A 12372-nucleotide genomic window follows, 5' to 3' on the forward strand; every position below is an offset into this window, starting at 1 on the left:
AAGGCCCTACCCCTGCCACTCTTGTCTGTTAGGAAGTGTGTCTGACTTCCTTCCACATTCTGTAGTCGCAGGTGGTCCTTTCCCTGAAACCTATTCTTCTCTACGTATAAGGGCCATGTGTTCATCACAGAACATTCACAAAATGCAGAACAGTATTTTCTAAATACATTCGCAGCTTATTTCCTTCCACTTTTTTCTGTGTACAGATACACATTTAAGATAACTGGCACCTGACTATACATAGAGTTTGGGGTTTCCCCCCAGTTCACATTATACAAGAGAATTTTCCAGTCTCAATTCAAGCATAGAATGAAATTTTACACGCCACTCTTAACGGCAACATAAATTGTATTCTATAGCTGTAACAAAATCTATGGAAGAAATTTCGTGGTGCTGGTTGTTTGGGCCGCTTCAGATTGTTCGCTGTCTCCCGTGAGAACTGTACCCTGTACAACTAACTGCACCACCCACCAACACCCGCCCCCTCTGAATCACAGCCACCTGTGGGCTGTCTGGTATGGCTGGGCGTGGGGCCATGTGTCCCTTGCTGCTCTCAGACTGTCACAGAGGCAGTCTAGTCTCAGCTCCAGGACTCCATTGCCCCTTGCACACAGCAACTACTCAATACGTGCCGACTGTTTAAGCCCCAGGCCTCTCAGACTGCATGGGCCTGATGAGGCCCATTTACCAAGGGTCAGGATGGCAGGTACCCAGACTAGTGGCCATCTGACATTTTGCTTCTTCTCTGGGCACTGCAGAGGAGCTGGTCACAGCCCTCCTACCCTGGTCACATGCACACTTCACCCCAGGAAGAGTATCCAGTCTTCAGTTCACAGAAATGCCCACTTGGCCTGCAGAGGCAACTGAGTTTGCAAGCTCTGGTCCACAGACATTGAAATCTAGACTCCTAGACTCAACATAGCCTTCCACACCCTCCACCTGCGGGATGCCATCCCTCATCGGCTCCCCATGCCACCAAGGCTGCTCTGCAGTGGCCTCTCCCCAGCTATGGTGCTGCCCTACCCCTTCCTGCGACACCTGCCTCCTTTCTGCTGCCTAAGGAAATCCTCTCTCAAACAGCGCCTCCCCAAGAGGTCAGAATTCCACTGTTCCCCCTCTGTGGCCCCTCCAGCTTGCTCCCTTCACACGTCTGGATGAGACCGAGCTGCATGTGTGTCCCTCTGCCCCATGACACTTTAAAGTGGGGTGGTTATCCACTGCAGAGATTTGTCGATGTGCACTGAGCTCCCCATTCAAAGGCAGTGCAGACCCCCAGACAAGCCCCAGTTGCCTGACACATGGAGGAGATGTCCTGTGTGGGGGTGGGGAGGGGAGGGGCTTAGGCCTCCACCTCAAGCCCTTGGGGATGGAAAAAAATGAAAAATAGTAGCTGCCATTTATCGAGCTACCTACACGCCAGGCACCTTACACACACCACAGATAATCACCTTGACGAGGGAGACACAATTACATTCCCACTTTATAGATGAAGAAACTGAGGCTCAGGGAGGTTAAGTAACCTGCTGAGACAGCAGGCTGGTAGGTGGCAGAGTGGGGATTCAAATCCAGGCCTGTGTGACCCCAAGTCTGGCTCTCAACCACCACATTAGTGGTGAAGAGCCTCGAGCACTCGGGCAAGTACAACCATATGAGTGACCAGCACCAGGTTCCAGCTGAAGGCCCCCCCAGAGACTTCCCTCCAAAATCAACAGCAGTTTCAGGTTGTTTGCTGACAGAGGAGATGCTTCTCTCACCTCAGCTCAGTTCAGCAAGCACCTCCACGTGCTTATCAAGTATCTGACACTGTGCCAGCTCTTGGGGGGCGGGAGAGGGGGGCAAAAGACCACAGGATCGTCGTCCTCTAGGGACACTGAATGGCTGCTACTGAAGAGGAAGGGAGCAAGAGGTGTGCAGGGTAGGACTGAAGGCTTCCTGGAAGAAGCAGTGACCAAGTTCATCTTGAAGGTTGAGTGTCCCTCCCCTCCCTGGGCCACCACCCTCTGACCCAGAAGCCTGCATTCCAGATACACCCTGGTCAACACCTACTTGAAGCGATGCTCTGCTTCTCCAGTCACTGGGTCTTTGCTCAGGTAGTAGCCTCCATGGAAATACTCCTCCGTGAGACAGATAGACAGACACACACAGGCGCACACATCCCTACCTGCCTGAGAAGTTCCTCCCTGTGTGCCAAAGGCCCAACAAATCCCAATCTGTCCACCTGCACAATCACCCACAAGGCAGGCCGGCGCTCCCCTCCTCTGGGTTCCCACAACACGCCTCTGGCTGTAAGATGCCATTCACATCCCAGTAAATGAGGCACACACTTGTGCACGCACACACATAGAATCATATCACATGCCTGGCTAATCCTTTCACGTGGCAAGATAGTCATTCCAGCAGATATTTATTTATGCTATGACCAGTTCAAAGCAAAAAATGCATAAGCTACAGTTCAAGTAAAACAGTGCAGTGAAAAAGGGCCTCCCAGAGGGAGACCCGGAAAAAGCCGCCTTTGCCTTTGACTCCTCATCTCCTCCCTGTCCAAAGACCACGGATAGCCACACCTGGTGGGGCATCCCCACCAGGAGGCTGTGAAAACTCAGTAGGCAGCACTCACCCACTAGCACAGGCCCACGAATGGGACGACTCAGCATCGCCAGCTTTGTCACGTTGTCCACGGGCACAGAGTCATTGGCGGCCCAGCAGCAGGCAGACAATTCCCAGCGGGAGGAGCCCCTAGCTCAGTGCTTTCAAACCTCTCTGACTGTGACCCATAGCAAGCCTGACAGTGGTCCCCAGGATACACGCAAACTAAACACAACTGCAGTACAAGTTCCGTGAAACCCTGCTCCTCACGACGAGGGCACACTGATACTGTCTCTTCCATCTTCTTCCTACATCATTTCCAAACCGATTTCACAAACACTTTCGGGCGCCCTGCTGTTGGAAAGCCACGCCCCTCACTCACCCAGGGTGTCAGAGCCGCTCTCCACCGTCTCATTGACCTTCCTTGCAACTCTGGCCACCGCCTCACCCATTTTCCTCAGCATGCAGACGTGGGTGTCCTGCTGCCAGCCACAAGGCCGGTCTGCTGCTCACAAGGGGGCCTGCACCTGGGGAAGACACAGCAGCATGAATCGCCTGCCCGCCTGCCAGGGACTCCCCTCTCAGTCTACCCTTCCCAGGGACCCAAACTACTGGAAGCCTTCAGGGTCAGTCTCAGGCCACTCACCTCCTCCTGAGGGGCCCCAAGCCCAGGCCACGTCCAGCTGCTCTGCCCATCAGAGGATGGAGGCCACCTGGCCCTACTAGTTTCCCAGGAGGATCGACATGTGTGACATCACCAGACACGGGGCCAGGGCCTGAACCAGTGACCAGGTGGGCGTAAGAACTCAGGTGTGTGCTAGCCTATGATTCACTTAACTGGCAGGGCAGCAGGAAGAGGTGGGGCACAGCCATCTGCAAGAAAGGGACGCTTGTCCCTCCATCCCACAGCCTATGAACTGGTCCCCTGTCCACCACCCTCCAAGACAACTCCTCCAGCTCCCGGTTTGCCCCACCCACTTCTGCCAGGCTCCTCCTGTGTGCCTGGTCAGAGCTCACAGTCTGGCAGGTTGGCTGGTCTCTAAGAATTCCCTTCCCATGTATTAGTACAGAGGGAAGTTACCTGTTTAGCCTGCAGACCTGATTATCAGCCTGATGCTGAATTTATCTCCAAGACCCCAAGGGAAAAGGGGGGTGGGGTAGGGAAATGAGAGAAAGGAAATTGAATTACTAGAGAGAAGAGGCTTAAAGAAGGATGAAGAACACAACAAAAAATTATAAGGTGTTAAAGACAAGGAACGCTAGAAATGCTGCCAACTCCATTTATTACAGGGAAGGAAACTGAGGCACAGAAAGGGACTAAATGACTGACCAAGGTCAAAGTGAGTAAGTGGCAGGCTCAGCCCAGCTCCACATTCAGTGCTCACTTCTTTACCAGTCACCCACATCACCAGTGGCAGCACCCCACAGAGAAAATGAACTTGAAGCCAGGTCAATGCCACACTTCACCCCCAACTAATCCCAGGTTTGCTCACGGAGCTCTAATAAACTCAATCTGAGGGTCCAAGGTAGAAGAATGCGAGGGGAAGGGAAAAGGGGGGTAAGGTAGAGCTCAGAGCTGCGCATGTGCTCAGCTGGACAGGCAGGGCAGCCAAGGCCGAGCTGGGTTCCGGCCAAGCCCAAGCATGTGCTTAGGGAGAGTTAGCAGTGAGTTCAGTACGTGCGTGCATCTCACCAAGGAGGCTGGAGTTAAAGGTGTGAAGCACACGGTGCAGCGGGGAAAGACAGGTTTTTGAACCAGGCCTAATGCCTAACTCTGCGATTTATTAGTTGAGAGGCCTTGGCAATGTGTCTTAACCACTCCGAGCCCATTTCTTCATCTGAAGAGATCTAATAATAGTTTCACTGGGTTCATACAAAGATTAAACAAAATATGTATGCCTTTCCAGCCCAGAGCCCAGGACACACAGGTACTCAATAAGTGCTAATTGAGAGGATAAGGCAATACACATGCAGGCATCTAATCCCAGTTTCATGCCCATGTGACTTTGAACAAACAACTCAGTGGAACTCATCTTTAAGGAATGAGTAGAATTTTCATCTCTCCACCTCCAGGAAGTCTTCCCTGATTGCCCCAGCCCTCAGTGTTCTCTCCTTCTGAGTTTCAGAAGCACTTGATGCCCTAGCACAAGCCAACTGGGTTGTCAATAAGCTTTTTAAAATTATGCACATTTGCCTCCTCAGTTAGCCTGCAGGAAAGCAGTTAGTATTCCCCAATGGTGATGATGATCAACAACCATCATCTGAGTTTCAAATCTAAATACAAGTCAACTTACTCTTACAACAAAGCTAAGTCCCTGTCTAATTGAGAAAGGTCATAAATTCAAGTGCCTAACAGTGCCAGGTGGACACTTGCAGCAGGTGAGCCACGGCAGGATGGTAGGGAACAGTGAGAACTACTGCAGACTAGACCCAACACCTTCACCATGCTACTTTCAGACATCCCCCTAAGCCCAGTCACAACAGTGTTGCTGGAATCTTCATGACTTAGTCTAACGTCTTCACGGAAGGGAGGGAGGGAGGGAGGAGAGAAGAGAAGAGAAGGGAAGGGAAGGAGGGAGAAAGAAACCTCAGGACCCAAGAGGGGAGGGAAATCAGAGAGATGAAATAAAAAAAACCTGCCTCTTCTAACTCCTAAACCAGGTCTTCCTGCCACACCATGCTCCCTCCTCTCCCCACCTCCAATACTTATCATCAAAAATCACAAAACACGTATTGAACATCTACTAGGTCCAGAGCATAAAATGAAGAGGAAAGAAATACAGGAAATAGTTCTGACTTGTGATTTCGATGCAGAAAAGCTTTCAAAGCAACATCACAGAGGCCATCCTGGCCTCTCAGCAGAGGAGAAAGAGAAGGTAAACCTCCAACCTGCCCAGGGTCTATGCTAACCCTAGTGGGATTGTCTAAACTGGTAACTTTCAGATGCTGTGCCTGCAATTCTCCTAGCTGCCACCAGGTGGGAGCGGTTGTGCCTTAGGCCATAGAACCCATTGATGAAAACTAGTCATTAAAAATCTCACCCCTACTGGCAAGCTCAGACACCCTTTTGTATGGGTCAGAGAATAGATATTGAAGCAGGAAAAGGAGTAAACTGTAAAGTCTGTGAGTTAGAGCAAGTCACTAGAAGGAGGGGCTCCTTATGTTTCAGAGGAAGCTAGGGGGTACAGCACAGATATACCATAGCCCCCCAAGAGATTCCTGCTGCCCAACCTCACTGACTGGCTAGGAAACCACCCTCCCTTGTAAAACTACCTAAAACTACCTCTCCCTCCAAGGGAGAGTTCCTTCACAAAGTCCGGCTGACAATCTCTCTCCCAGGTCAGATGATGAAGATCTGTCACTGTCACTGGCAAGGCTGTGAGATGGGAGGGTGGCAGGGCCACATGTGGTATAAGACCCAAGATGGGGTAAGAGGGCTCCAAAACTGAGGGAAGAACAAACTTGGGATGATAGGAGTCTCGAGTGTGTCCCCAAAAGGGCTCCTACAAGGTTGTCCAACCTCAATGAGTGCTTCTTTCAGCCAACACAGGGACTCTCTGGCCAAAAAAAGGAAAAAAAAAAAAAAAAGCAAGAATTTATTTAGCATGTAACAGGAGCCCAGAGAGAAGGGAGGTTTGAGAAGGGAATAAAAAACAAAACAAAAACAAACAAACCTCGAGGCATCTGGTCAACTCCGCAAGCAGGAGGTGGTAGCAGAAAGAGCATCCCAAAGGGGAGAAACAGGAACCACCAGCCCACATGGGCCTGGTCCGGCCTTGGGTACCCAAAGCTGATGGCTCTGCTGGCCTCAGCCGCTCCCAGGCACTAGAGAGCAGCCTTAGAAAATTTCAGGAAAAGCACTCCAATCCAGGAGATCCTTATGCACAGGGTCCACACTCGTACTCACACTACTGCTGTCCCAGCAACACAACCCTCTCCACACAGCCCCAGCTCCGGTTCCCTCAGAGTGTGCAGCAAATCTTCAAATCCAAGGAACATCTACAGGGCACCTCCTACAAGGACTACAGCTACACTCTTTTGGGGAGTAAAAGGACAGAGACAGGGTATGATGGGCCAGGATAAGCATCCAGTTGGGTAAGAGAGACTCAGTGACAGGAGGCAGAATGAGTCCGACGCTAGCAGGGCAATGACCCCGGGCCCCAGGAATATGCGTGCCCTCTGCCATGAAGGCACACGGCATGACTGGGAGGAAGGGACAGAGAGAGGGGCTGAGCAGAGGTGCCCAAATTGATGAAAGAAAGAGGAAGACAGGCAGCCAGTCTGTCCCCAGATTACTGGGGAAGGCGGCTGAAAGCCCTTCTGTAAGTCTGTCCTCTGTTTCTCTGCAGGGAGCTCTGGAGAGATGTTTGAGGACAGCAGATTAAACCAACCAAAGTTTTGGAAAGTTATCAGTGTTGTGAGCAGTTTGTAAAATGAATATATCATCTTCCTCACTGGGTTGTTTTAAATGGTAAATGACGTATAACTTCTGAGAAAGGTCCTTTGCAAACTGTTAAGCACTTCCCACACAAGGTATTACCAATAGATTATTAAACAGGTACAGTAAATTAGAATAAACTGGGTGCTAGGGGGAAAAAAAGGTGCCCTGCTTTATGAGAGCTGGCAACACGGCCCCCCTGTACCTGTAACCTCATTTCACCTGCACAGGAGGCTGGGAGAGGGGACATTTTTGCTCAAACCCTGACAGTAGCCCCCTGCCATGGCTCCCGCCCTCACCAGTAAGAACTCTACCTTATCTTGAGCCCCAAGATCTGTGCAAAGGAGCTGCTGCGACACCCCGTCCACACCAGCTGCTCCTATATTTAGTTACTGGTGTAGTCACTTGGGAACTTTAGAGCCTGGCAGCCGCTTGGAAGAGCAACCCGAGCCTCCTGAGCCCTGTGTGCAAGCTCCCCCAACATTGGCTCCAGCGGGTCTCCCGGAACACACCAATGGGACAGCCGATGGGGAGGTGAGAGCTGGTGGGCTGGATGGGACCCAAGTAGCCCAGAAGGCCCACTCAAAACCAGAACACAGTTGACCCAGTTTTCCACCCAAGGGAAAGAAGCCCGCTGGGGAGTGAGTGGAACCGGCTGGCGCCTTGTTTTTGAGCCATGGGGTTCACAGCGTCTGCGCGTGCTTCCCTATAGGCATTTAAGCTTCCTCAGGCTGTGCCTCCCAGGACTGAGCAAGGTGGCCAGGTTAGGGTCCCCTCGCGTGGTACAAGGGACCCGCCTCAGCAGTCTACCCCACCCCCCGACGCCGCAGCCAATGACTCCTCGTCGCGGCCCGGCTCGCTCGGCAGGCGGGGACTGGAGAGAATAAAGCAGGCAGAGGAAAGAAAGCTATGATCGCAGAGGGCCAGGGACTCCAGCGCCTTCCGGAGGCCGAGAGGCACACTCTGGAGCACGCGTCTGCAGTTCCCCAGAGCATAAGCAAACACCGAAAGTGTCACTTCAGGAATGAAGTACACAACAGCTTGTCGCCGCAGGGGCGCCTCCCTCGGGGAATGGAGGCCCGCCCGGGACTGCTTCCCTGAGCTCCCCATTCCCTGGCACCGCTGCGCCCACTCCCCCGAACCAGCCCCAGTCCAGCTGCAGTCTGCGAGCATGAGCCGGCGTGGCGCTGGGCCCCTGGACTCTGCAAAAGCCGCAGCTGGTGCTCTTTGCACCAGGTGACCTGGGGGAGGGGAGGGTACGCTGCAGAAACGGGGACACTTCGCTCCCTCTCTCCCCCAGCCCCTCCAGCGCTTAGCCTCGGACCACGTTTACTTTGCGGGCCTTGAAGCTTGGTGCCCCGATCCGGGAGGCTTTCTGCTACACTTACGGCGACAATGCCTCCTAGCGTCCTGCGCTGCGCAGTCACGCTCCCTCCGCCGCCGGCGGCGCCCTATGCAAAAGCAGCAGCGTGTTGGAGCCGGCAGGGAGGGGCGTGTGGGCCTGGGCCCTGAGCGCTCGGCCGCCCGGCCAATCGCTGCGCCAGGACAGGCTTGGGGCGGGAGGAGGCAGCGGGCCCGAGCCGCGCGCAACTAAGAGCGCGCGGGTGTCCTCACGCCGCGCCCCGGAGCGGCGCGCGGAAGGGCGGTCGCGCGCCCTCGTGGGTGGATCCGCTTTGTGTGCGGCTTCTGGAGGGAAGACGCTTGGAAGGGCGGGGTGTAGAAGAGAACGTAGGACTGAGGCAGAGTGAATTAGCCGGATCTGGGTACTCTTGAAAAATGTGAAGATGGGGAATAGGAAACTTTTCACGTGATGGCTTCAGGCGCCCACTCAGGTTTTTAGAGACAGTAAGTCCGGCTACACTAAGTTACTTCACCTTTCTAAATCCCAATGTTCTCATCTGTAGAACAGGAATTCAATATATAAATACCTACTTCACGGGGTCACTGTGAGAATGAATGCAGGACACGTTGAAGTTGCCCAACATGATAGCTCAGGGCAGGGTAGCTGCCTCACAGGTCTTCATTTATGGAGGACTCGCCATATACCCACTAGCAGTATTATGGGGAAGATGAAAGAAATGAGGCCCCTAACTCAACCAGTAAGGGTGATGCACCAGTCAAATGCTCTAAAAACAGAAACATGCATGAAATGTGTGGGAGTTCTGAAGGAAGAACATTTAAACCTGCCTCTGGGGACTGGGGCAGTGAGATAAGGAGCACATGTCCCCCGGGGTCTTGATGGATGCTATGGGTTGAATTGTGTCTCCCCCCCAAAAATAGGTTGAAGTCTTAAGCCCAAATACCTAAGAACATGACTTTATTTGCAAATAGGGTCAGTGCAGTTATAAGATAAGGCCATATTGGAACATGTAGGGGGTAACTGGTGAGACGCACAGACAGAGATGTGTCATGTGACAACAGAGGCAGAGATTGCAGTGATGCTTCTACACAGCGAGGAACCCCAAGGATCATAGGCAAGGAGCACATGCTAGGAAGAAGCAAGGAACCAATTCTGCCTCAGAGCATCCAAAAAGGAGGCAACTCTGCCAATACCTTGATTTCAGGCTGCTAGCCTCCAGAACAGTGAAGGAATACATGTCTCTTGTTAAGCCAGCCAGCTTGTGGCAGTTTTTCACAACAGCCCTAGAAAACTAAGACAATTGGGGGAGCAGGACTAAAGGGAAGGCAATTAGAAACATCTCCAAAGTCTTTCAAAACTGAATGCCTACCTGGCCAGGTAGTTCAGTTGGTTAGAGTGTCATCCCAATATGCCAAGTTTGCAGGTTCGATCCCCGGTCAGGGAACATACACGAATCAACTAACAAATGCATAAGTAAGTAGGAAAACAAATTGATGTTTCTGTTTCTCTCTCTCTCCCTCTCTTGGGGTATATATACCAAGACAATCAGACACAGACTGTGACCTCAAGCAGTTATCACTCATGAGGCTGCCTGAACAGCTGTGATCTCTGCCTCCTTCCCAGGAAGACTATGGAAACCTTTCCCCAAACTCACCATCACTGTATTTCTGCAGCATATATACCAGGTACCATGTATAAATAATAAATGGATCGAGTCCTGTTATGCCCAAGCCAAGATCCTTATTACTCTAGACAAAGCAGACCCTGCTACCTCTGTTTCACTTGAAACCAGCCTTCAATTTCTGGCCAGTGTCCCCAAGTGGATGTCTTATCTCCCCTGCTAGGCCATACACAGACCCGAGAGAGCCAGTACAGTGCTCCTGTGCATGTATGTGGTAAGGGCCCAGCAAATACCACTGACTGATGGCCCCAGTCTGGGGTGTTCCACATCCATGCTTTACCTTACTCAGTGCCCTCTCCCAGGAATTTCACCCTGGCCCCTCCAGCTCCACGAGGATAAGACTCCTCTCCAGCTCAAGTGCTACTTCTATTCCTAGTGCGTGTGCTTCTCCAGAGCACTTGCAGTATCATGCCCTTCTTATGCCATCTCTGCACATCTTTTCCCCCAAGGCTTGCCTGATTTCAAACAGACCAGGGCTTGGCACATGGTAAGTGCTTATATCAGTCACCAATTTTTCTCCTGCATAATAAGATACCCTCCAAACTTAGAAGTGGCTTAAAACAGTAACTACTTAGTTCATGATTTTATGGCTCAGCATTTTAGGTTGAGTCCAGCTGGGCAGTTGTTCTGGCCTCAGCTGGACTCCTGCATGCATCTGGGGTCAGTGGCTAGGCAGCCAGAGGCCTCTGCTTCTGGGAGTGGCTGACCACCGACTGAGGTAACGGGGCCATGTCTCTCATCCACCAGCAGGCTAGCCCAGGCTGGCTCACATTGAGCTTCAGAGTTCCAATAGCAAGCGTGGAATCAGGAAAGCTCTCTTAGGGTCTAGGCTCAAAACGGGCACTACATCACTTCCATAGTTGTATTGGCTACACCAAGTCACAAGTCCAAACCAGGTCCAAGGGTCTATGGGGAAATAGACTCCATGTTCTGATGGCAGGAACAGCAAAGTCACATTGCAAGGAACATGGATATAGGGATGGGTAGAAAATTGAAGCTGGTTTTGCAATCTATTGCAGTGCTCAGTAAATATTCCCACAATTCCTAGTGGGTGCTCAGTAAATATTTATCAACAATTCTGAGGTTTTCAATGATGATGTTTACAGATTTCATTGAACACAACCAATTGGCAAAATTTTATCTCTTACAAAACATCCATTGCCACCTTTGGTTTCAGAATAACAAAGGAGGAGCCCAGAAAGACAGAGCTGTGCAAGGGGAAGCCACATTAGGGAGTCTCAGCTGGCCCAAACATGTTTCTCTAAAGAAATCCAGAGCATCTTTGGAGACCTGGGCCCCTTAGGGCCCTGGTCCAAGTCCAGTCACCTCAGCTGGGAGCCATATACCCTTCCCCTATAAAAAGAAAGGCTTAGATGTTTGCCAGGGCTTGTGCACAGCCCCTGTGGATGCCTGAAAGCCTTGCAAACTGCCCACCAGATGGGAACCTATTGTTAAATGACAAAATTGTTATCCGCATGTTTCCCGGCGGGTTTACCCCTTGCTGAGAAAGGTAAATTCTCGGGGCCCTTGTGGAAGGGTCCCTATCCTATGAGCAGAGAGAGCAGCTCTCTTCAATGATCTGAGAACCCTTCCCATCAAGAAATGACTAGAATCAAGGTCAAGGCCTGTCGGTGGAGGGGAAGAGGGAAGAGCTGAGAAGGGCTGTCGGGTTTGCTGATCTGAAGTTGTGAACAGGTGACGATAACAAAACACTAACAACACGTAGCCACTTACATGCATCAGGTACTGTTCTAAGCATTGTACACGTTTACTCATTTATCCTCAGGACAGCCCTCGTCATCTGCACGTCCCTCCCTGACACGGGCCTACTGATCTCAGGCTCTAACCTCAGTGGAAATGAGATACAATTTGTGGCCACTTTGATCCTCCCCCTGGGCAGAGTTCTTCATGGGCTCATCTTCTCTCCCAAGCCTTTCTGGATGTGGAAATGCCCTTGGGTCCTCCAGTGAAGCCCATGTTTTCCCTTTAAGGACTCCCAATAGAGGTATCTCAGTGCTCACCAAATGGTGTGTCTCAGCCTGAGGGAGCCTCTCATTTCCTTCTACCGTGTTTGAACAGCTGGGACTTCCTGCCCTGGAAATACATGCATCCCATTAAAGTTTCAGATGCTCGAAAGACACGAAAAGCTCTTTGAAGACAGTGAGCAGGTCTTACTCATCCTAGAATATCCCTCTGATGCCTGGCACAGTACTTGCATCTAAAACTAGATCAGTGTTTTTTGATTTATAAGTCACTGCCCACTAGCAGGTTGAGAAGTCAATTTAGTGACTGTACTAGTTATCTATG

General features: G+C 51.4%; 1 protein-coding gene across 3 annotated transcripts in view; it reads right to left on the reverse strand.

Moving 5' to 3' along the window:
• LRRC20 (leucine rich repeat containing 20) overlaps nucleotides 1-8499 on the reverse strand; it is a 72285-nt gene extending 63786 nt beyond the window's left edge. For 2 of the 3 annotated variants that reach the window (XM_045196145.2, XM_071221230.1), the window contains exons 1-2: nucleotides 3233-3362; nucleotides 2969-3113 (exon numbers count right to left, since the gene is read on the reverse strand). In XM_045196145.2, the coding sequence (XP_045052080.1) occupies nucleotides 2969-3050 (82 nt within the window). In that variant the 5' untranslated portion in view covers nucleotides 3051-3113; nucleotides 3233-3362. Of the gene's footprint in view, nucleotides 1-2968; nucleotides 3114-3232; nucleotides 3363-8412 lie in introns of those variants that run through there. The other variant, XM_024561415.3, reaches the window with a different exon arrangement.
• Nucleotides 8500-12372: the final 3873 nt, after the last annotated feature.

The sequence above is a fragment of the Desmodus rotundus genome, chromosome 4 (genome assembly GCF_022682495.2).
Source record: "Desmodus rotundus isolate HL8 chromosome 4, HLdesRot8A.1, whole genome shotgun sequence".
Taxonomy (NCBI): Eukaryota; Metazoa; Chordata; class Mammalia; order Chiroptera; family Phyllostomidae; genus Desmodus; species Desmodus rotundus.